Below are 26,192 nucleotides of genomic sequence, written 5' to 3' on the forward strand. Positions count from 1 at the left end.
AGTCTCTTACAGAACTCGAGGTTGGGGATGAGTCTCCCCCCTTTTTTGTAGTACTGGGGATTAAACCCAGGGACATTCTACCTCTGAGCTACACCATCAGCCCTATTTCACTCTTTATTTTGAAACAGGGTCTCATCACTAAGTTGAGGAGGGCCTCACTAAGTTGCTGAGGCTGGCTGCAAACCTGCAAGCCTCCTTTCTCAGCCTCCCAAGCACTGGGATTACAGGCATAGTCTGCCACGCCTGGCTTACTCCCCCCACCCTTTATTTTCATGGTTACTAAGTTTAATTCAAGTGTTATAGCTAATTTTGCCTTGTAATTACCTCCCCTTTTGTAATGCAGTGTTGGGGACTGAACCCAGGGCCTCACACGTGCTAGAGAAAGTCTCTACCACTGACCCCAAGGATTCTCTTAAAACCTTTCACATTTCTGCCCTAGAGAGAGAGCCTCGGGTATTGCATTTTTTAAATTTTTTTTCCTCATGATCATTTGTTGCACATACACCTGGCAAATCATTATGTAACCCAAATTATTTTTACTCTAAGGGCCAAAAAATTACAGAGTGCTCATTATTTGCCAGTAAAGAGTACATAATTTTTTTTTTTGGTGGTACTGGGGTTCCTGGAAGCCCTTCTACCTCCGGGCTACACTCCCAGACCTATTTTATATTTTTGAAACAGGGTCTCTTACGCCAGCGCGGCTGGCTTCGAACCTGCGCGATCCTCCTGTCTCCGCCTCCCAAGCGCGGGGATGACAAGCGCGGCCACCACGCCCGGCCATAATTTTTTTTTTAATTATGATCATATCTTAGGATTCTAATAGCTTAGACAGTAAATCTGCTTCAAAACTTAAAAATGTTTTTTAAGAGATCTGTACAGTTAAATTGGGGGTGGAGATGCAGAGAAGGGAATGGTGGTGGCACGTGGATGAAGAAAAGCAACGAGGAATAGAAAAGAAAAAGGATAAAGAATACTCACACAGGTGAAGTCAAGTCTGAGTGCTGTCCATTAGACTTGAGGATTAAAAGGTCACTAGTAACTTTACAGGGGAGAGTGGACACTCAGTGAAAAGTGATTTTGCCAATGGGGAAATATAAATATGAACTAAAAGCTCAAGTCTAGGAAAAAAGCTCAAGGAGCAACAGCTAAAATGGAAAACAGTACTGAATAAACAACCTAAATAACCAGTCAGAACCAGTTTTCTACAAGGAAGGTAGCTGTGTGTATTGGTCTAGCGCTACAATATCCAAAGAAATTACATCTTCAGACATAAAATATAACAGACTTGTTCAAGTAAAGTGCTTTAACTATAGTAAGCTTAACCCTCTCTAAGGTTTATTTATATAGTAAATATAGAAAAGAACTTACACTTTATCCCCAATTTCCTCTGCCATTCGAAGAATTTCAAAGAGAAGTACCATTTTCCCAGAATGCTCCAAAATCTCAGCATCAGCATCTGTGACAAAATCTTTGTACCAATCCGGGGCCGGGCTGCTGGGATTAGAAGAGGAAGTCGCTTTGCCTAAATAAAATAAGTAAAACCTAAGTAGGTAAATTGGGAAAGAAAGTGAATGAGACCAATAGAAACAGAAATAGACCAACCAAGGGAAAGAATTTGTACGAATTTCTAAAGAATGAAAGAAATGAACAGAAATTCAGGAATAGGGAGGGAAATAGGGACACACACACACACACACACACACACACACACACACACACACTGATATATCCATTTGGATGCAAATTGACGTATATACGAAACAAACTCCCTAAACAAGTGGTCAATATTTGTCCTTTGGAAACTATGACCTTTCCTGTCTGCTTTTAAGCTCACAACGGGTAGTGTGCTATCTCTGCCACCATGTTTTCCAGCGCTTTCACATTATAGTATGTATGGAAAGTGGTGATATTTACATAGCACACCAGAAAAAAATTAACAGGCTTCACATTTCTGGAGGTGATGCAGCTGCCTCAGACCCGGCCTGTACTTCCAAGTGATGAATGAGCATACTTTTATGGTAACCTACGTTTAGCTGAAGACAATGCACTTTAGTTGGTCAATGCTTTCTTTCCTCTTAACTCTATGTTATGAGAAAAGAATTTTAACAAGAGTAAATTAATAAAATCAAGTTAGCTACGCCGAGCGTGGTGGCGCACGCTTGTAATCCCTGTGCTTGGGAGGCGGAGACAGGAGGATTGTGCAGGTTCACGGGCTTAAGAGACCCTGTTTCCAAATAAAACACTATAAAAATAGGTCTGTTCTGGGAGTGTAGCCCGGAGGTAGAAGGGCTTCCAGCATCCCCAGTACCACCAAAAAAGAAAAAAAATCAAGCTACCTGTGGTAGCATGTGCCTGTAATCTCAATACTTCAGAGGCTAAGACAGGAGCATCGCAGGTTCAAGGCCAGCTTCAGCAACTTCGCAAGACCGTGGTTCACAATAAAGAAATCGAAACGGCTGGGGTAAAGCTCGGAGACAGAAAGCCGGTGTTCAATTTCTAGTATCACAAAAGAGGAGGAGGAGGCGGAACAAACTTTATTTCTAATTATAAGATAAGGAATGGAGGAAATCTAAGTAAACAAAGTAGACAGAGGGAGAAGGGAAAAGAACCTCCCATTACCTTATATTAAACTAAAACCGTTTATTTAGCTATTATAAAAATATTCTTTAAATTTAACTGGATGATAACACTGACAGGCAACTGCCTTTATGGGATAGCAAAAAAAGAAAAACAAAGAGGGCAATTTTGTCATTTAATTTTTCAGTACTCCGTGGAGAAGCCCTGGTTTGTGGTTAGACTGCCATCTGTCTACTCCAGAGAGGTACTGAAAAGAGCAGTGTTTAGCGAGCATAACCAAGTGGGTTCTGCTGGGGAGCTAGGAGCAGCCAGGCTTGTGTGATCTCAGCTTCATTCCGCTGGCCCCACATCTCTCTGCTCTTCACAGACTGCTTTGCTCACAACTCCCAAATGCCAAATATTCCAAGCCTTTACACTCTCCTTTCTCCACATGGACGATATTTCTAATACTGTTATTCAGTCCCAGCTTTAAAGGTCCTACACAGACAGGCTACGCAAGGAGGATAGAGAAGCTCAGGGCTAACCCTTCAACATGTTTAATGGGGTAAAGAGAACTAAAGCCATCGGAGAGTTCATCTAAGATGTTCAGTTTCAAAAGGAGAGGAAAAGCAAAAAAAGGGAACACAAATGGTACATAATACAGGGGAAACTGAATGCAGAAAATATTCCGATTATAAAGAATTAAAAAGGAAAACAAAATGATTAAGAATAGTTTTGCTGTATAAAATTAACTAAGATCATACATTACCTGAGGTTTCTAGTTATTCCTATATAGTTAAGTGAAAATACCACGGTGGCTTTGAGATTAGACTAATATCTTGGTCTGAATCCCAGTTCTAACACTCATTTATAACAGAATTGAGGGACTGATATGTAAATATGCATGAGTTTCATTCCCTCTCCTTCCAAATATCAGAGAGCACAAAGTGACCTACTAATAACTGGGAAACTCATCAGCTACTGCCTAATTATGTGTACTTGTTACCCTAGACCCTTACCAAATGAGGAAAGAACTGACATCCTTTAAGACAACTAGTGAGGATGACAAATGTCAAAAAAGAACTAATGGCATGGCATTTTCTAAAGGAGCGTCCCCTGGCTCATGGGACTTACTTTCATCGAGTTTTAGAGGAACGGAAGGGTTGTTTCCTGTTTCATCCACGTTTCCTTCGCCCCCTCCTCGAGACCTTGAGTTCCAGACTTTGATCACTTCCACATCATTGTCACTGCCACTTCCACTCGAGCTACTATCCTTCTTCCCTTTTTTCCCCTTTGTTTTTTTCTTTCTAAAAAAAAGGAACAATTAAGAATATTAAGGACACAAACCAACAATCAGAGAAGAATCAGCAAGTGGGGGTTCGAAATGCATCAATACAGGGCACAAAAATACTCAATTTACTTTGTATAATCATCGGAGCTTAAACTCATGGAGGTTTCATCAGAATCTGAAGCTATAAATTCGTCCATACTATCTTCATCAAAATATCCCTAGAGGGAAAGAAATGATAAGTGTTTGAGTAGCTTATTTCAAGGTATAATGGAAATTATTAGTATGTTTTATTTCATTTAAGGATAAATTAACATGAGATAAGGAAATACTGAGCAACTATCACAGACTGGAGGAGGCCTGACAGATAAAATTATGCAATGGAAGCTCTTGGACCAGATTGTGGAAAAGAAAGAGAACACAAGAAAAAGCACAGATGAAACCCAAAGTCTGTTGTTCACAGTACTGTACCAAAGTTCATTTCTTAAAATTGAACAATTTATTCTGGAATACAAGATGTTAACGCCAGGGAAAATATGTCCGATGTATAGAGGAACTCTGAACTATGTTTGCAAGTATTCTATAAGCATATGAAATTGTTTCAAAATAAAAGTTTTAGAAATGGACTCAACAGAACATGTAGTATTCCTTCTCTAATCTAAATACATTGACGACATAAAGAAATTAATAATGAGAAATAAAAGGCTGAATTAATGAAACAGAAAATTGCTCTGTATACAGTGAAACAAAATTTGACCTTTCCCCTGTTATTATACTTCAGCAAGATGCCTTTTAAGCAAATTGGATTTACCTTATTTTCTTTGCTAATGTAGTCCAGCTGCAAACACCAAGGATGAGTCCAGATTCTACTTAACATCTGAAAATCTTGGAAAAGTTTTGCACCTGCCTTTCCTCTTCCACCTTCATTACTATTGCCTACACCTAAAAAAAAAAGGCTGAAGATGTAAAATTTTCTACTTCTACCAAGATGTTTCTACATTAGAGGTTTTAGACTTATATGATATGGACCACATTGGAAGCAGAGAAAAACTTATAAATCTTGTTTCTCGGAATAACATTTCAACTTTTTTAATATGTGTGTGTACGTGTGGTGCTAGGGATTGAAACTAGGGGCATTTTACCTCCGAGCTACACCTCCAGCTCTATTTTATTTCTATTTTGAAACAGGGTCTTGCTAAGTTGATATGAGTCTCGCTACTTGCTGAGGCTGTCCTCGAACCTGGGATCCCCCTGTTCTCTTGGGAGTACTTGGATCTCCCAAGTACTGGGATTACAGGTGTGGATCACCATGCCTGACTTAGAATAACATTTTGGAACTAATAAATGAGATTCCAAAAGACACATATTATATAGAAATTATCAAAATATTAGAGTAAAAGTATGTGATGCTGGACTATATGTGGTCTTAACAAATAATGCATGAAGTAACAAAATACAGCAGCAAGTATAAGCACCTGAAATTTTGAAGTACTCATGAACATAAATGATTCAGATATATTAGTAACATTATATAAAAATATTTCCTGATTTCTATTGGTAACATCATCACAATTATCACTAACACTTTCTTGGCTACACATAATTGGGAAAATGCTGCCATTTTAGTTAGAGGTTAATGAAAACAATTTTTTTCTTATTCAGGTTCTTAAAGACTCCTAGATTCTATTCATAGGCCCTAGATTACAAATCACAGTTTAACATAAAGCTTTGCTCAATATAGATTATCATGTAGTAACTCTCTCCAACTATGCTATTCAAACATAAGGCATTACTCTAAATGTTCTTAGCTGTGTGTGGTATGGTACTGGGGATTGAACTGATGGGCAATCTACCTCCAAGCTATACCCCTAGCTCTATTTTATTCTTTATTCTTTTTAATTTTTCCACTGGTGCACTGTAGCCATACATCTTAATGGAGTACAAGATGGTGGAGGCATACATGCACACGTCACCCAATTAGCCCTTCCCCAATTCCTGCCCCATTCCCTCCCCTTTCCCTTCCTCTCACGTTTGGCTTAGTGATTGACTCTGGTATGTTTGTGAATGTACATCATGTACATGAGGGAATTTCCCTCTTCCTCCATCCCATCTCCTCAGTTAGGTCGCCTTATTTGCTCATCTACAGCTTCTCCTAGAGATCATCCTATGAATTCATCCTATGACCCATTTTCTCCCTAGCTTACACATGTTAGGGAGAGCATCCGATTTTTTATTCTTTATTTTGAAACAGAGTCTCACAGAGGTGTGAGGCTGAGACAGGAACATCATGGTTCATGGACAGTCTTGGCTACTTAGTAAGGCCCTTTGCAACTCAGTGAGACCCTGTTTCAAAAAAGAAAAATGAAAAATAGGGCTGGGGTATATCTCATAGGTAGAATGCCCCTGGGTTCTATTCCGAGTACTGCAAATAAAAAAATAAAAATAAAAAAGGAGGAGGAGGAGAAATATTGCTGGGCACAGAGATGCAAGCCTATAATCCAAGTAATGAGACAGGACGATCACAGGTTCCAGGCTAGCATGCACAGTAACTTAGTAACATCCTGTTTCAAAAAGAAAAAATAAAATAGTTCTGCGGTATAGATCAGATAGAAGATGGCCCTGAGTTCCATCTCCAGCACCACACATTATACACAGTGATTTTTATCTATAATAAAGAAGAATACATTGCTGGGCACATGGTAGATGTCTATAATCCCAGTACTTGGGAGACAGAGACAGGAAAGTCACTGGTTTAAATCCAGTGGGTGGAGGAACTTAGTGATACCCTGTTTAAAAAATAAAATAGGGGTAGGGTATAACTTAGATGCAGAATATGGTTCAATCCCCAGTAACTAACACACACACACACACACACACACACACACACACACACACACACACAGTGTAGTTCCATAAAGTACTAAGATTCAAATACTATTTTCCCTACTGAAGAAAGTTTCATTTTAATAGGTATGTTCACATTTCTTTTTCCTTTATTTATCCAATCCAGTATTGCATCCACAATGGGCTGAAGGGCACTTCTTAAAGTGTATCTACTAACAAAACATAACTTATCACTTGAGATAAATGTTCTAGAATAAATTACCAGCAAGAAATCTTACCTCAGACCAGACATTAGGTTTTGTTTTGTGAAGAAAGACATCTTCAGATACATGAGGGACACACACATACATAGTTTGTTGATGATAAAACAGTACCGGGGAGCCAGGCGAGGTGGCACACGCTTGTAATCCCCGCGCTTGGGAGGCGGAGACAGGAGGATCGCGCAGGTTCGAAGCCAGCCGCGCTGGTAAGAGACCCTGTTTCAAAAATATAAAAAATAGGTCTGGGAGTGTAGCCCGGAGGAAGAAGGGCTTCCAGGAACCCCAGTACCACAAAAAAAAAATGGGTCTGGGAGCATAGCCCGGAGGTATAAAGCCTCTGGGTTCTACCCCCAGTACCACCAAAAAAAAAAAAAAAAAAAAAAACAAAAAAAAAAAAAAAACAGTACCAGGAGCCAGGCACAGTGGCCACACCTGTAATCCCAGTACTTGGGAGGCTGGGACAGGATGACCACAGGTTTGAAGTCTGCCTCAGCAACTTAGTTTCCAAATAAAAAATAAAATAGGGCTGGAGGTAGAATGCCCCTGATTTCATTCCCTAGCACCCATCTGCATTTAAAAAACTACTGAAGCCTTGTATTTTTAAGAGGCCCACAGAAAAGAATAAGTAGTAAACTACAGCTTCTTCAGAATAAAACCACCCAGTCAACAACTTGTGCTACCATTCTGATATATTTTAAACATTTGTATATGCTTTTATTATAACATGGAGAGCATTCTACTATGAATTCATTGTATTCTGCCATCAACCTTTGTTAATTTGATAACAAGGAAAAAAATCCCATTAATTTTATTTATATGCCTTTAACATTAACATGAACAAATACTTAGTTAAATCATCTGAATTTTTTCTGTGTCTTTTCTGGATTTACATTCATACTTCTTCTGAAATAGCTTTCCACAAAATAAAGACATTTATATATGTTGGTCACTTTGTCCTTCAATTTTTGTGTCTGTGTGCGTTACTGGGAATTGGACCCAAGGACACTGTAAATCTGAGCTCACCCCATTTTTTTATTCTTTATTTTGAAACCGGGTCTAAGTTGCAGAGGGCCTAAGTAGCTGACGCTGGCCAAGAACCTGTCTCACTCTCTCAAGTACTGGGATTACGAGCATGTACCATCACTCCAAGCTGTTCCTTCATTTTAATTTTATTTTCAGGATATTAGTGGATTTTTTAAATTCAAAATATTGTACTTTGCAGAATACCCATTTCATTCAAATGTAAAATTGAAAAAGAACTGACATTGCAAAACCACAAGGACAATATTCTTCAGAAAAGAAAGTCTTTCTAGAGAAGATGAAAGCTGTGACTTTATCTGATTACCTGTTAGGTGATCTAAGTAGTACTGATAGAGCTTGCATTGGATAGGAGTCATTCTCACAGCTAACACATATTCATGTTTGGGAGGCAAGAACTTTGTTAATGCTGTATAATCTTTCCTCTGTAATTAACAAGAAAAAAGAAGAAAAATTAGTTGCCCTAAATAAATGTATGATATAAAGGATCTACTTTAAGAATTCTCATTTGTCTTATAACTAAAATATACACAAAGTAGGCACCAAACATATGAGAAACCATTTTCATAAATACATTTACCCTCTCTTATCAAACAATGACCCATATATAACTGTAGTTAATATATCTCATGTGACTGTACAATACAGTGCACTGGTAAAGAAACAACACTGGAACACACCATGCACATTTTAAATTGAAGTAATTGTATGACCAATTGGCCATTTAAATCTAGTTTTTACAATGTTCTCCTCAAGAAATAAAAAAGAAGCTGGGTGTAGTGGCACACACTTATAATCCCAGGACTTGAGAGGCTGAGACAGGAGGATTGCAGGTTCATGGCCAGCATCAGCTACTTAGGCCCTCTGTGACTTAGTGATACCCCATTTCAAAATAAAGAAAAATAATAGGGCTGGGGTGTATCTCTGAGGTAGAATGCACCTGCTGGGGGGGTCTTATGTGAAACATCTTTATAGTTACCATTAGTATCTTGTACCCAAAGAGAAAGTACAGAATTTGAGATCTATTAACTGCTGATCCCTTATGTTTTCATTAATGTAGATATACTAAAGATCTATATGTAAATACGATTAGCCTTTTTAAGTTATTGTGTACTTGAAAGTAATAAAACTGCTTAGAGCTGGGCGTGGTGGTGCACACCTATAATCCCAGTACTTGAAAGAAGCTGGGACAGGAGGATCAAAAGTTTAGGTCTCAACAACTTAGTGAGATCTTGTTTCAAACTAAAATATAAAATAGGGCTGAGGGTATAGCTCAATCCACTGTACCACAGGAAATAAAATAAAATAAAATAAAATAAAATAAAATACTTAAGGATCACTTTAAAAATGGCTCTTCTCTTAATCGATACTAATCTCTCCTAAAACTATTTCAGAAAAGTAAGATTTAGAACAATATACTGTAGGACTAAGGTGATCATAGGAATTTCTTATTAATTAAAAGTGGCGTTCTTAAGGAATTTATAATGGAGATTGAAACCAAAGGCATTCTACCTCTGAGCTACACCCCTATATTTTTAAATGGAAACAAGATCTTGCTAAAATTGTTGAGGTTCTCTCTAAGTTGATGATCGTGACCTCGAACCTGTGATGTCCTATCTCAGCTTCCCATGTACTGGGATTATAGGAGAACATTACCACACCTGTCTATGAACCAAGCATGTAAACATTAACATATATAATGATTTGCACTTAGCCAATGATGTAATTAGTGGTGTTTGAAACTTCTCAATGAAACCGTTTGTTTGTTTGTTTGTTTGTTTGTTTGTTTGTTTTCTTTACAGTACTGGGATAGAACCCAAGGGCATTCTACTTCCAAGCAACACCCCAAGCTCTATTTTTTTATTCTTTATTTTGAAACAGGGTCTCACTGAGTTACAATGGACCTCACAAAGTAGTAGCTGAGGCTGTCCATGAACCACAATCCTCCTGTCTCAGTATCCCGAATGCTGGGATTACAAACGTGCACCACCACACCCGGCTTCAATGAAATGTTTTTATAAAGTTCAATGCTGTGGAAATTTTTGAAGACCATGCCATGTGACACAACTTTAAAACCATATGCTAAAAAACAGGAAAAAGATCATTAGAATTTAAATTGAATGCATTTTGGGGTTGCAATGAAAAAGTAACAATGCTTTATTATCACAGAACACATCTGTACCTGAACACATCCAGCTAACATCTCATAGAGAATATGAGCACGTTTTTTCATTACTCTGACATCTACCATGGTAGAATCTGCACACTGACCATTTTGGATTGGATTTATAAATCTATTTCTGAACTCCTTAATGGATCCAAGCAAATTTTCCTTGATAAAGTTAACCATGCAATGATCTAAAAGAGAAGAGAGTAATTTAGAAACATTAATGATAAGCACATGACACTTAGAATTTAAGTACAAAACAAGAATATCAGAATGAGTACAGAAAAACCATTATTTCCAAGCCTGATCTAGAAGATGGTTTCTTAAGTCAAATGAGAAATTTAAATAAAAATTTTCCTTAAATGCTAGACACGTTAAAACACACTGAAGGATAGTTTATTCTAAATCACTATTCATTATGACATGAACTATAAAACAAGTGGTCTATAGCACTAAACATGAATGATTTTAAAGCCAGTGAGAATATCCTGCGAAGAAAACATAAATACAAAATAAAAGTAATAAAAGGAGATAAGATATCATACCAAAGTTTATACTAACTGATTTAGTTCCATTTGTCTTTAATAGGGCTATAACATATATTACATAAGACCACAATGTGAAACAACTTCTCTATAAATAACAAGATAGAAAAAAGTAAACAGAAAAAGATAAAAGAACAGCTAAAGTGAAATAAAAATTAGAAATAGAAAAATAAAATAGGCATGCAACAAGCATTAAAACCAAAAAGCCAAACATAAAAAAGTGGCAGACTCTAATGGGAAATTTCAATTTGTTACTTGCTAAGTCATCTCATCTTTCTTTTTTTTTGGGGGGGGGGCAGTAATTAAGTACCGGGGATGAAACCCAGAGGCATCCTCCCTCCAAGCTATACCCCCAGCCCTATTTTTTATTCTTTCTTTTGAAACCGGGTCTCACTGAGTTGCAGAGGGCCTCCCTAAGTAGCTGAGGCTGTCTGCGAACCACGATCCTCTTGTCTCAGCCTCCGAAATGCTGGGAATACAAGCGTGCGCCACCATGCCCGGCTATATCATCTCATCTTTCTTTAGTGTCACTATGGTACTTATGAAAATGAGGGAAATTCCTGTCACTTCTCTGGATTTACATCATCTATCCTCATCCTCAGCACACTTTATCCTGCCATAGATTTAGCTTAGTTCTCCCAATTCCACCTTCCAGAAATGTTCATGTTTGGGATTTCTTTGTTATTTCTAAAAAATTACCTCCTCTTAAACCGGGCGTGGTGGCGCACGCTTGTAATCCCAGCATTCTGTAAGCTGAGACCAGAGGATCGCGGTTCATGGACAGCCTCAGCTACTTAGTGAGGCCCTCCGCAACTCCGTGAGACCCTGTTTCAAAATAAAGAATAAAAATATTGGGCAGAGGGTGTAGATCGGAGGTCAAATACCTCTGGGTTCCATCCCCAGACCCCCCCAAAAAATTACCTCCCCTCAAATTGAATATATATCTTACCATAACACCTGAATAACCATATATTTACATATTTAAAGCAGTCATTAAGACTTAATAATTCAAAGACATCTCAATTTCCATATTAATATCTATACAATTACAATGGTACATCTCTTGACTTTGTTTTACCATTTATAAACAATTTCACTTGAAAGGTGTAGTTATTTTCTCATAAAAGAGTAAGACAGACATACATTGTCACTAGAGTAAATAGAGAAAAGGGTAAGGCCAAAAGTTGTATAAATATATCTGAAGCAATACCAATACTTTACATTGCAATGGCAGATAATAACTCACACTCAATTAGGTTATTTTGAAGTGGTGTTCCTGTTAGAATAATCCTCCTCCTTGATCGTATAGAATTCATAGCTTTTGAAACAGCAGATGCTTCATTCTTTAGAATATGGCCTTCATCACAAACAACAAAGTCAGGGCCTATAAAAATGTATGAAATGCTTAATTAAGATATAATAAAATTGAAAATGTGACTCATTTAAGTAAATAAAGTCAATCCTTCTACAGCAAAGTAAATAAAGTCAATCCTTCTACAGCACTGATCTTGCAGGAAGATAAAACAGCATTACAGGTACAATCATATCTTTTTTTTTTCAGTACTGGGGATGGAACCCAGGGGCATCCTACCTCCAAGCTATACTCCCAGCCCTATTTTTTAATTATTTTGAAACAGGGTCTCACTAAGCTGCGCAGGACCTCACTTAAGTAGCTGAGACTGGCTACGAACCTGTGCTCTTCCTGTCTAAGCCTCCCAAGTCCTGGGATTATAAGTGTGCACAACCACACCCAGCTCAATCATGTCTTATCTGCCACTGTATTTGATTAATATGGCGCAAAATAATATTAATTCTACTCCAAAAGATTTTTTTTTTTTTGCAGAACTGGGGATGGAACCTAGGGACATTTTACCTCCCAGCTACACCCACAGTCCTATTTTTTTATTCTTTAATTTGAAACAGGGTCTCACTAATTTGTAGAGGGCCTCACTAAGCAGCTGAGGCTGGCTGTGAACTGCAATCCTCCTGTCTCAGCCTCCAAAATGTTGGGATTACAAGTATGCGCCACCATGCCCAGCTACAAAAGTAGAATATTAGAGTACAAATGGAAATGGTACTTTAGGTCTTCTGAGTATATACACATAAAATGGGCAAGAATAAAATGATACATATTTTTAACCCGAGTAAAAAAACAATAATGGGGGAAAGATTCCTAGACCAGATTTGGGTACTTGGATAAGATATCTATCATTCATTCATTCAGTTAGTTATTTTGCAGTACTAGGGACGGAACCCAGGAGCATTCCACCTCTGAGCTACACCCTCAGCCCTTTTTATTCTTTATTTTGAAACAGTGTCTCTCTGAATTGCAAAGGGCCTTGATAAGTAGCTGAAACTAAGTTGGGCATGGTGGCACATGCTTATAATCCCAGCATTTGGGAGGCTGAGACAGGAGGATCGCATTTTGCGGTTAGCATCCTTGGTTTCAATCCCCACCAAAAATGGCATGTATTTCTGTGCCGTAACCTTTAAACATATGCTTTTAACATCTAGCCTCATAAACACTGTTTGCCTGGAGGCCTTGGGGTGCCTGGATGGACTGTAGAAATGATGTACTTAATGGTAAGTGGAGCACAGGCCATGGGGCATCTTCTTGACCTCTGGAGGAGCTAGAGGTTAAGATCAACCTCACAGGTCATCAACCATGACCAAAAGTCCACGATCAAAAGGTCCAAAGTGACCTGACCTGCCCGACAATACACCACACATGCTGTCACAGATTACTACTCAGGGAAGCTAGCTCTTGCTCCCTCTCAATTACTCCACTGGAAGATCATACCAGAAACTCTTCCTTGGCCCTATGTAGCTTTTCCTAGGACTGATTTTTTTTTTTTTTTGGTATTTGAGATTAAACCCAGGGTATTCTACCTCCAACTCCCTTTTATTCCTAAATTTTGAAACATGGTCTCACTCAGTTACTGAGGCTGCCCTTGAACCTGTGATCCTTCAGTCTCATCCTCCCAAGTACTGGGATTACAGGCCTATACCACCATGCCCAACTTCCAATTTCTGATTTTAATTTTCATTATAATAAACAATAATCCTAAGTACAGTAGCTTCCCTGAAGTCTGTGATTCCTCCCTGTGACTTATGGAACGTGAGGGTGATTTTGAGCACTTCAAGGTGTTGCAATATAAAACACATACCGTATAACCACAAACATTTTCTAAAAGAATATGGATGAAACAAGCCAGGCATGGTGGCACATGCTTATACATCCCAGTACTTGGGAGGCTGAGACAGGAGGATCGCAGGTTCATGACCAGCCTCAGAAAGCAGTGAGACTCTCATCAACCTAGTGAAAACCTGTTTCAAAAATAAAAATAAAATAGGACTGGGGGTTTAATTCAGAGGTACAATGGCCCTGAGTACAATTCCCAGTACAAAAAAGAAAGAGGAAGGGAGGGAGGAAGGGAGGGGGGAGGGAGGGGGAGAGAAAAAAAGAGAATATACATGAAACAACAGTGGATAAGAAAAGAAATTTTACTTTTGAATATATAATATTTTTCTTTAGTTTGTATTTTGCTTCAGACAGAACATGTATTACTTTTATAATTTCTTCACCTTCAAAAAACTATTTGTTTAAATGCAATAGAAGGAAAGGAAGTAAGTGTAAGTGGGGAGCTAAATAAAAATGCTAAATTTAATTATTTATACTTTATTTGGAATGTATAACACTGTTAACATTGAAAAAATTAATTCTTTATTGGTGCATTGTTGTCATACATTTTAGTGAGGTACATGCACACATTAAACATTAAAACTTAAAAAAAGAATTTTAATATTTAAGCTTGGAGCAATGATGTATACTTTATATTCTCAGGTACTCTGAAAGCTTGCGTTCGAGACAAGCCTAGACAGCATAGCAAGACCCCATCTCAAAAAAGTATTTAAATGTAAAATGATACATTTTAATTACCTTAGAAATATATTTTCTCAAAAATCACATTTCCAAACAATGATATATAAATAAGGCAGTAGGGTCTGAAAATACGTACCCTTAGAAACCATTTTACAGAAAGTATAAAGAGAGTGGCACACATAAGGCCCAGGAAAATAGAAGAAAATAAATTTTTAAAAGGGCTGAAAGAAAATTTCCCCAGTTCAAAGTTCAAATCTGACTTAAAGGACCCATTAACTTAAGGGTAATTCAATAAATTATGGAAACCTACAAATAGTTTAACAAAAGACAGAGTTAGAACTTATTGCTTGAATCAAACAGTATCCTGAATAATGTTCTCTCTCCCCTCCATGAAACTAAAAGACTTAGAACATCCTTTGAAAAACACAATTGTGAATTGAAAAAGTCTACCAGATAAATTTAAGTATATTAAGTAGGAAAATATGCTTTCAAAATGGCCAGTACATTAGGGAAGAAAAGTGAAATAAAGGTATTGTTATATACCATTACATTTAAATATAAGCTCTTTTAGTATGTTATATTGCCACCTATTGGTAGGTTTTAAAAGTCATAAAATATTAGGAGGAAAGGCTGATGAAACGGAACTGCCCACTGCAGGCCCGACCCAATTCCCACGCCAGGGAGACCAGGGGGTGATACAACAGTCGGTGTCACTTTAGCCTACCGTGGCGCAGGCTGACAGCCACACGGCAGCAGATACCCAGAGGGCTGAGTTCGAAACACTGCTACCCACCAACTCTGGTCGACTCGAGGCAGTTTCCATCTTAACACGTGCTCTTGATCTTCCCGGTTTATGATTTAACAGGCTCCCCTCCCCAGATTAGGAACTAACTTCATCTCTAGGTGTCTGATACCACAAACTGCTCATCTGCCTCTGCTGTTTAGCTTCGCCCCTGAACTTTGAGGCCTTTCTTCTACATTACATCCGGAGCCAGGGCTTTGAACACTCAGTCATATTTTATATGATTCTTCACTACTACCAATTTGTCCGCAGAGTAGAGAAGACAAATTAGGCAAAAAAGAAAACATGTATTGAAAAATTGAGGGTTAGGCTTAACAGATCCCTTGAAATAAATTTAGAAGTACTGAACAGCGTCTGGTAGTTTAGGTGTACATAGAACGGAAGCCGTGCGTGGTGGCCCACGTTGGTAATCCTAGTACTTGAAAGGATGAGACAAGAGATCACAGGTTCCTGGCCAGGCTCCCCTACTCAGTGAGGCGCTCTGCAACTTAGCGAGACTCTGCTTCAAAATATAAAAGGATGAAGGTGGGCATGGTGGCACACGCTTGTAATCCCCGTGCTTGGGAGGCTGAGACAGGAGGATCGCACGGGTTTGAAGCCAGCCTCAGCTACTTAGTGAGGCTCTCAGCAACTTAGTGAGACCCTGTTTCCAAATAAAATGTTAAAAAAAAAAAGGTCTGGGAGTATACCCCGGAGGTAGAAAGCCTCTGGGTACCACCCCCAATACCACCAAAAAAAAAAAAAATATATATATATATATATATATATATATATATGTAAAAGGCTGAGCCGGGTGTGGTAGTGCACGCTTGTAATCCCCGCGCTTGGGAGGCTGAGACAGGAGGATCGCACAGGTTCAAAGCCAGCCTCAGCTACTTAGTGAGGTTCTCAGCAACTTAGTGACACCCTGTTTCCAAATAAAGTATAAAATAGGTCTGGGAGTATAGCCCAGAGGTAGAAAAGCCCCTGGGTTCTACCCCAGTACCACCAAAAACAATAAAATAAAAGGCTGCCAGGCATGGTGGCGCATGCTTGTAATCCCAGCATTTGGGAGGCTGAGACTAGAGAATCGGGATCCGTGGCAAACCTCAGTTACTTAGTGAGACCCCTTGCAACTCAGTGAGAAACAGTTTCAAAATAAAGAATAAAAAAATAGGGCTGGGGATGTAGCTTGTAGGTAAAATGTCCCTTGGTTCCATCCCTAGTCCCCCCCCCCCAAAAAAAAAATAAATAAAAATAAAAGCCGGGCATGGTGGTGCATGTTTGTAATCCCAGCAATCGGGAGGCTGAGACCAGAGGATTGTGGTTTGTGGACAGCCTCAGCTACTTAGTGAGGCCCTCCACAACTTAGTGAGACCCTGTTTCAAAATAAAGAATAAAAAATAGGGCAGGGGGTATAGCTTGGAGGTCAAATGCCTCTGAGTTCCATCCCCAGACCCACAATAAACAAATATAAATAAATAAATAAATAAATAAATAAATAAATAAATAAATAAATAAATACAAAATAAAAGGCTAAGCCAGGCATGGTGGTGCACAGTTATAATTCTAGTACTTGGGAAGCTGAGATAGGAGGATTGCCAGTTGGTGGCCAGCCTCAGCTACTTAGTGAGGTCCTCTGCAATTTAGTGAGACACTGTTTAAAAATAAAGAATAAAAAATAGGGCTGAGGTATAGGGCTGAGGTATAGTTCTGAGGTAGAATGGTCCTGGGTTTAATTCCCAGTACTGCAAAAAAATAAAATTAAAAAATAAAGGGATAAAAAATAGGGCTTGGAATGTGGCTCAGAGCTAGAGTGGAGGGCCTCATTAAGAAGCTGAGGCTGGCTGGGAACTAGCGATCCTCCTGTCTCAGCCTCCCAAATCCTGGGATTACAAGTGTGCACTACCGTGTCTGGCTTCTACTATTAACTTCAATGGTGACAATTCCATAGGTTCTCAAAGTGGGCAATATCATCATCCAAGGAATGCTAGAAAATGTAGATACACAGGCCAGGCGTGGTGGCGCACGCTTGTAATCCCCGCGCTTGGGAGGCTGAGACAGGAGGATCGCATGGGTTTGAAGCCAGCCTCAGCTACTGAGTGAGGCTCTCAGCAACTTAGTGAGACCCTGTTTCCAAATAAAATATAAAAACGGTCTGGGAGTATAGCCCGGAGGTAGAAAGCCTCTGGGTTCCACCCCCAGTACCACCACCAAATAAATATATGAATAAATAAATAAATAAATAAATAAATAAAATATAGATACATTAAAAATCTAAATTTGTCACTGCATCTTTTTATTTAAAGAAGGTGATTTCAGGCCGGCATAGAGGCCAGATCTTGGAATTGAGGCTAGCTTCAGCAACTTCGGGAGACCTATTTCAAAATAAAAAAAAATAATAATAAAAACAGTTGATAGTATAACACAGAGGTAGAATGACATTAGGTTCAATCCCCAGTACCAAATAAAAAAAGAAAAAAACTGATAAGGGAAAGCCAGTGTGAGGTGGTACACTTTTAATCCCGGTACTTAGTGGGTGGAGACTGGAGGATCACAGGTTCATGGCCAGCCTCAGCCGGGCGTGGTGGCACACTCTTGTAATCCCAGCATTCTGGAGGCTGAGACAGGAAAATCGCAGTTTGCGAACAGCCTCAGCTACTTAGTGAGGTCCTTTGCAACTTAGTGACTCCCTGTTTCAAAATAAAGACTAAAAATTAGGACTAGGGGTATAGTTTGGAGGCACTTAGCATTATTTGAACTGTTTCCTTCTTTGGGTTCCCCTGTTTCAAAATAGAAAATAAAAAATATGTCTGGGAGTGTAGCTCAGAGGCAGAATGCCGTAGGGTTCCATCCCCAGTACTGCAAAAATAAAATAAATAAAAAGTAAAAGATAAAAAATAGAAAGGGCTGGGGATATAGCTTGGAGGTAGAATGTGACTGAGTTCAATCCCCAGTACCAAACACAGGAGAATTGTCTTCAGAGTATGGAAAGAGTTCTTGATATCTCCTAATGTTCAGTTAAATCATTTCAGATGTGACTGTGCACAGGCACCTGATACATGTTGTGTTTATACAATATCCCCTAAAACTCAAAACAATTCCACAGTTTCAAAGTAAGTTCTGAACTTCTATCAATATTAAGGATGATCTTATTTTATTAAAATGGTGAAACTAAAATAAAACACAAGGCAAAAACATAAAGAATAAACAAGACCCAGGGAGTTATAGTTGTTCAATTAGTATTTGCTATATAAATTAACAAAAATGGTTTTTTAATAATGCTTTTTCATGTTAGTGCCTGTTAACACCTTACCTGGATCAACCAAAGCTTTATTAAATATTTCCTTAAGTTTCCGACTCTTCACATTCCTTCCTTGAGCAAGATTCCTGTACATCTCGTAGCCTATAATCATAACGCCACCATCTTCTTGCCACCTCTGGAGCATGTAGCTTCTCTCCTGAGGACGTTTCACGGTTGCTAATTCAGAGACCTTTTGTGAGAAAAACGATTATGAAAAATAGCTATCAAAATTATTGACAACTAAATAGTCCCACTGGTATAAATACTATTAATTTAAAATTCTTATTTTGTCCTATGAATTTTCTGCACCTTTTTTTTTTGGTGGTATTGGGGATAGAACCCAGGGACATTCTACCTCTAAGCTACACTCCCTGCCCAACTTTTTATTCTTTATTTTAAAACAGGGTCCCACTGAGTTGCAGAGGACCTCACTAACTAGCTGAGGCTGGCCACGAACCCAGATCCTCCTGTCTCAGCCTCCCAAGTACTAGGATTAAAAGGGTGCACCACCACGCCCAGCTTTCATGCAACAACTTAATAACAGAAAACATCAAAATATGATACCTCAAGCTTCTCATCATCTTTTAATCCCTCTTGCCACTTCTCAAATTCATTCATCCAATTCAAAGCCGTATTAAGAGGACAAACTACTAAAGCTGTGCTGAAATCCAATTTGTCACACAAAAGAACGGTATGAAGAAAACTTACCACCTATAAGAAAACAAATTAAGTTACCACTGTCATTTAAATATCCACAAAACTGGAATAAATCAAGCACACTTACAAATTAAATTTTATTTTGCTTTAAGCAATAAACCAACCAAACACTCAGAAGGTCAGTTTCCAAACAAGTACAAGGAAGGAAATTTATTATTTAAATTAAGAAAGTTTGACTACATGTTATATAATATCCTTTCAATTCTAAAACACCATGATTCTATGACCAATAGAAATAAGATAAATACTGGAGTAAAGTTCCAAGAGTGAAATTACAGTGTGTTAGAATATGGGGGGAAAATTAGTCTTATTTTCCCTACATGGGATACAACACTGTGAAGTACTGTCTTTAACAGAAGGCCCTGTAACTCTCCTAAAACACAGTTTTGTTACTTCCTTTAACAAAATTTAAGCTAATGTTAATAAATTAAAAGAGAAATTGCTAGTCTGTCCACTTCAGCTTTGTTTTAAGCCCATTTCATATTGTTGTCTGTGTTGTAATTCATACTTTTGATACCATTTCTGATGTGTAAAATTGGTTGTCTTGTAAATATCTTATAAAGAGTTCAACTGTAAATAAAACTATTGTGGCTGTTAAAAAAAGAAATAAGATAAATATAAGAATTCATAACATAAAAGAACTTTGCGGTCTCCACAGAATTTCCTGTAAGCCCTTCAAAACATAACTGCCCATTTAGAAGAGGAGGGTAAGCTGGGCGTGGTGGTGCACACTTGTAATCCTAGCATTTGGGAGGCTGAGACAGGAGAATCACGGTTCGCAGACAGCCTCTGCTACTTAGTGAGGCCCTCTGCAACTCAGTGAGACCCGGTATCAAAATAAAGAATAAAAAAATAGGGCTGGGGGTGTAGCTTGGGGGTAGAATGCCCCTGGGTTCCATCCCCAGTAACACACACAAAAAAAGAGTAGGGTGAGCCAGGCATGGTAGCACACACTTCTAATCCCTAGACTTGAGAGGCTGAAACAGGAGGATCAGAGGTTCGAAGCCAGCCTCAGCAACTTAGGCCCTCCACAATTCAGTAAGACCCTGTTTCCTAATCAGAAATAAAATAGGACTAGGGGAGTGTGGCTCAGAGTTAGACTGCTCCAGGCTTCAATCCCCAGTGACACAAAAATAGAAGAGTAGTTTCTTATACTTTTCTATTTTAACATGTTCTAATTTACTGAATCTATAATAATTACCCTATGGCTTAAATTTTTTCACTAATTTCACATCTCCACTACAACTTCTGCCATTTATTTTTAATAATGTGGTTTTATTGGCAAATTATACTCTCACATCATAATGTAAATCCTGTTGACAATGACATATATGCACACAGTACTGGGTGCCCCCCCGCCACCTCCCCATTTTCCTCCATTCCAATACAAAGTACTGAGATGGATGGTTGTACATTCACATATATACACAGAGTCAATGGTAGTGTTTCCATTAATGAACCTGTCTTCCCCCTCCCCTTCCCCTAGCCCACCCCCTGGCTCCAGTGAGGTCTCCCCTCCATTATCTGGAGTCCCTCTGGTATCCCCACTACTCCCTAGCTTCTGCATATTAGAGAGCACATAAGACCCTTTACTTTCTGTGACTGGCTCATCTTAACATAATGTTCTCCAGGTCTTTCCATTGTCTTGCAAATGACGTAATTTTGTTCTTCTTTACTGCTGAGTAGAATTTCATTCTGTGTATTTCCCCAAAATTTCATAATCTATTCATGTGTGCATGGTTGCACAGACACCCAGGCTGGTTCCATAATTTGGCTACTGTGAATTGTGCTGATATGAACATGGATATGCAGATATTACTGTAGTTCTCTGATTTCGGTCCTTTTGAAAAGATACCAAGGAGTGGTATATCCGGATCATATAGTGAATTCATTCTCAGTTTTCTAAGGAATCTCCATACCGATCTCCATAGTAGCTGACCTAGTTTGCAATCCCATCAACAGAGTAGAAGAGTTCCTATTTACCCACATCCTGGGCAACATTTATTGTTATTTGACTTCTTGATGCTTGCCATTCTAATGTGTAGTTCAACTTCCACCATTTAGAAATGCAATAACTTTATTTTTGCTGAGGATCAAACCCAGGGCCTTGTCCACACTAGACAGGCACTCACCACTGAACTACAATCCCAGCTCTAAAAATGCAGTAATTTTAATAATAAGAAGTATTTCAATTTCTCTTTACCATAACATCACAGACTATTAAAAATTGTAGCAAGTTGTCGGGTATGGTGGCTCACGCTTGTAATCCCAGCATTTGGGAGGCTCAGACAGGAGAATCACAGTTCAAAGACAGCCTCAGCTACTACTTAGTGAGGCCCTTTGCAACTGAGTATGATCCTGTTGCAAAAAATAAAGAATAAAAAATAGGGCTGGGGTGTAACTCAGAGGTAGAATGCCCCTGGGTTCCATGCCCAGTACCACAAAAAAAATTGTGAGAAGTTATTTCCCACCTAGAAGTAATAATTACGCAGTAATAATTATTGCTGTTGGCCATATTTGTAACCCCAATTCCTGACTTCATTAGAATCTCTGCACAAATATACACTCTTTAAAGATGCTTTACTTAACTGTCAATCCTCTCAATACTTGTATCTAAAAGTACATATTTCTTAGTTCTTATTTCCTTCTCTACTAGAATGTAATATTCCTGAGGAAACATCATGTAATTCTTGTTCACTGCTTTATCTGCAGCCACTATAACTTTGAATAAAACATACAAGACTACAGTGTATATGTACGACATATTAATGGATGAACAAGGGCAGAATCTATTGATATTCTTGAATCTTACCTGCAAAGTCTTACCAAGGCCCATGCAGTGGGCAAGAATACATCCTGAACCTGGAGATTTCTTTGTTTTTTTCACAGATTCACAGCAGCAATCCCACATAAACTGAACACCTGAAGATGACAGCTTCATTGAGTTAAGTTTCAAGTTACAAGATGAAACTGTCCCCACATAAACACATCAAGTCAACCATCTAAGATGCAGCCCTAAGAAACACTCAGAGGTAAAGAAATTCTTAAATATAAACAGGAGCGGGCATGGTGCACATGCCTGCAATCCTAGTACTCGGGAAACTGAGACAAGAAGATCACAGGTTTCAGGCCAGACTCAGCAACTTAGCAAGACTATTTCCAATTAAAAGTCCAACAGCGCTGGAGGCAGAACTCGGAGGTAGAATGTCCCTGGACTTACTACTGCGAGCACCACAAAAAGTATACATAATATACACACATACAAAAAATTATACAAGAGTATATACACATACATGTATACATACATACACACATACATACATACATGGAATTTTTCTTTTTTCTTTGTTGTGGTGCTGGAGATGGAACCCAGGGGCATTCGACCTTCCAAGCTACACCCCAAGACCTATTTTTGATTCTTTGTTTTGAAACAGGGTCTCACTGAGTTGTAGAGGGCCTCACTAAGTATCTGGGGCTGTCCTCAAACCTGCAATCCCCCTGTCTCAGCCTCCCAAGTACTAGGATTACAAGCATGTGCCACAATGCCCAGCTTACATGGTATTTTGCTCTTACAAAAGTTTTTTGGGTTTTTTTTTTTGGTGGTAGTGGGGGTTGATTTCAGAGGAATTCTACCTTCGAGCTACACCCCAGCCCAATTTTATTTCTTATTTGAAAACAGGGCCGGGTGTGGTGGTGCACACTTGTAATCCCCGCGCTTGGGAGGCTGAGACAGGAGGATCATGCAGGTTCGAAGCCAGCCTCAGCTACTTAGTGAGGCTCTCAGCAACTTAGTGAGACCCTGTTTCCAAATAAAGTATAAAATAGGTCTGGGAATATAGCCTGGAGGTAGAAAGCCTCTGGGTTCCACCCCCAGTACCACCAAACAAACAAAAGGAAAAAAAGAAAAAGAAAACAGGGTTTTGCTAGGTTGATGAGAGTCTCACTACTTGCTGAGGCTGTGCTCAAAACTGCAACCCTCCTGTCTCAGCCTCCCAAGTACTGGGATTACAGGTGTGTGTCACCACGGCTGGATACAAAGGTAAATTAGAAACAAGACACACACACACAATGACAGGGACATTCTTTCATTTACCTTATCTAAGCTATCACAGAACAGGTTCCCTAGACCCTGGCATGGTACAAAGAGATACTAGAATCAAGTGGAAACACTGTTCGAAGATGAAACAGCTTTGTATAAAATATACTCTCAAGTTTATTGACTGAATCAGAGGAAAAAAGCCCAGGAGATAATTCATCATTTCTCTATTCAACAGTAAACACGGAGCAAGAAAGAAGGGAAGCAACCCAAAAAGAACCCCTAGAGTTTCCCTTGAGAATTCACTATCACTCAAAACTGGCTTACTGATTCTATTCTAACAACGCAGAGGACAGAGATAGTTGAATAGCACTCTAATGCCAATGTATGGATATTATTATTTAAAAACATATCTAAAAAAGCTGAAATAGCAATTCCCAAAAAACCATTTTAGTTAACTAGACCTCTTGCTAACCTCAAAACCAACCACTGTCGAACAGGTGAAATCCACTGACTTACTACATATCCCCATTTGTAAGAAGCACTTCTTCCCCACTTACAACACTCACTGAGTTTGCAACCACACCACTCTGCTCTTCCTCATTTGCTTAAAGGGCTCCATAAGGGCAGAGATCCTTATCTTTGCTCATCAATGTTATCTTCACTGCTTGGCAGAATGTGCGGCACAAAGGAACAACAAACATTGGTAAAATTTAACTAAAAGTGATTGACTTATCTAATGGTTTCTTACCATCTACTTGATGGGGTTTCAATTTGATAACCATATTTCTATGAACCTGCACTAAAGGTTCTTTAGTTTCTTCATCTTCATCGAGAACCAACTTGGTTGTTATTGGACACTTGGTAGGTGAAGCATCTTCAATTTCTATCACCTACAAAAAAGAGAGTTTTTCAAGCAGTGGTGGGGTATCAGTCTTACCAAGGGAGATTTTCCAAAACACAGATACACCCAATATTTTGTTTTAATAAGGCCAGGAAAAAAAGAGATTCTTATGTTTTCTAAAGTCAAAACCCTTTATAGGACTTGAAATTCCATTAGTAATGCTAGTAATTTAGCATACTGGTTCTCAACCAGAATACTTCAATACACATATGCCAGGGAGAAATGTATAAAAAGAAGTGTTCTGGCTAATTCATGGCAGTACCGTTAAAATTTGAACAAATACATGAATCCCAACCAGGAACAATTCTATTCTTCTACAGAGCATCTGGAAATGTGTGAAGGAATTTCTGGCTATTGGAGTGACTGGTCGTGACATATTAAATGTAGAAATGGAAGACAAATGTAAATGTAAATGGTCTACATGTAAAAGTTCCAACAAGAACTGCCCCACCCAAGATAAACAATACTCCCCAAAACAATGCAAATATATAGTGAAACAGAAAAATATTTACAAATACAACTTTCAGAACCACAAGCTCAAAATCCATGACAAGAATATAATCAAGCCGGGCGTGGTGGCACACACTTGTAATTCCGGCATTTGGGAGGCTGAGACTGGAGGATCGTGGTTCAAGGACAGCCTCAGCTACTTAGTGAGGCTCTTTGCAACTCAGTGAGACCCTGTTTCACAATAAAGAATAAAAATATAGGGCTAGGGGTGTAGCTCAAAAGTAGAATGTCCCTGAGTTCCATCCCCAGTACCTCAAAAAAAAAAAAAAAAAAAAAAGAATATAATCAGATGGGCTTGGGGGCACATGCCTATAATCCCAGTACTTGTGAAGGAGAGATGGTTCACAGGTTCTAGAAGAGCCTCAACAATGTAGTAAGACTTTCAGTAACCTAGCAAGAATGTAAAAATAATTTTTAAAAAAGATTTAAAAGGGTTAGGGGTGTATCCAGAGGTAGAAAGTCCTTGGGTTCGATCCTAGTACCAAATACATGCACACACAAACAAATAACAGACATGTGCAACACATGCACACACAAAAGAGAAACAATTATCTCAAATTCAAAATGTTTAAAAAAAAAGGTGACCCTAGCACACGCTGGTAATTCCACTACTTGGGAGGCTGAGACAGTAGGATCACAATTTTGAGGCCAGTGTATGGTAAATTATCAAGACCCTAATTCAAAATTAAATATATAAAAAGGGCTAAGGATGTATCTAATGCTAGATCACCCCTGAGTTCAATCCCCCATAACTCAAAGAAAAACATTGGGAGATGGGGATATAGCTCAGTGGTACAACATTTGCATACCATGTTCCTGAGTTTCATTCCCAGCATCATAAAAAAATCAATAGAAGAAATCTTTAAATGTTACAGTTGAGGGTGTAGCTGAGCAGTAGGAAATGGGTCAAGCATGTTTAGGGCACTGTGTTCAATCTCCGGTAACACAAAAACAGAAAGTGAAAGAATTAAAACTTAGTTATTAGACACACATACTACCAAGCCATACACATTTTTGTTGTCTGATCCTAATCTCTAGTCCTTAGGTAATACACCCATTGACTGTATAAATTAGGTCCAAGTAGTCCCATTTTAGAGATTAAAAATACATGGGGAGCCAGGCATGGTGGCTCATGCTTATAATGCCCCCACTTGGGAGGCTGAGACAGGAGGATCACACAGGTTCGAAGCCAGCCTCAGCTACTGAGTGAGGCTCTCAGCAACTTAGTGAGAACCTGTTTCCAAATAAAAATAGAAAATAGGTCTGCGAGTATAGCCCATAGGTACAAAGTCTCTGGGTTCCACCCCCAGTACCACTAAAAAAAAAAATACATGGGGGAGAGAAGTGATGTGGACAAGG

At 38.8% G+C, this 26,192-nt stretch overlaps 1 protein-coding gene across 1 annotated transcript in view; it reads right to left on the reverse strand.

Moving 5' to 3' along the window:
* Positions 1-26,192, reverse strand: part of ATRX (ATRX chromatin remodeler) — a gene marked incomplete at both ends in the record, with an annotated part of 162,023 nt that overhangs the window by 45,621 nt on the left and 90,210 nt on the right. The window contains 11 exons of the mRNA XM_080719003.1: positions 1,369-1,522; positions 3,691-3,863; positions 3,977-4,065; positions 4,656-4,786; positions 8,294-8,411; positions 10,169-10,344; positions 11,945-12,082; positions 18,679-18,856; positions 19,231-19,377; positions 22,196-22,305; positions 24,171-24,312. Coding sequence (XP_080575129.1) covers positions 1,369-1,522; positions 3,691-3,863; positions 3,977-4,065; positions 4,656-4,786; positions 8,294-8,411; positions 10,169-10,344; positions 11,945-12,082; positions 18,679-18,856; positions 19,231-19,377; positions 22,196-22,305; positions 24,171-24,312 — 1,556 coding nt within the window. The remainder of the gene's footprint in view (positions 1-1,368; positions 1,523-3,690; positions 3,864-3,976; positions 4,066-4,655; positions 4,787-8,293; positions 8,412-10,168; positions 10,345-11,944; positions 12,083-18,678; positions 18,857-19,230; positions 19,378-22,195; positions 22,306-24,170; positions 24,313-26,192) is intronic.

The sequence above is a fragment of the Muscardinus avellanarius genome (genome assembly GCF_963383645.1).
Source record: "Muscardinus avellanarius genome assembly, chromosome: X".
Lineage (NCBI taxonomy): Eukaryota > Metazoa > Chordata > Mammalia > Rodentia > Gliridae > Muscardinus > Muscardinus avellanarius.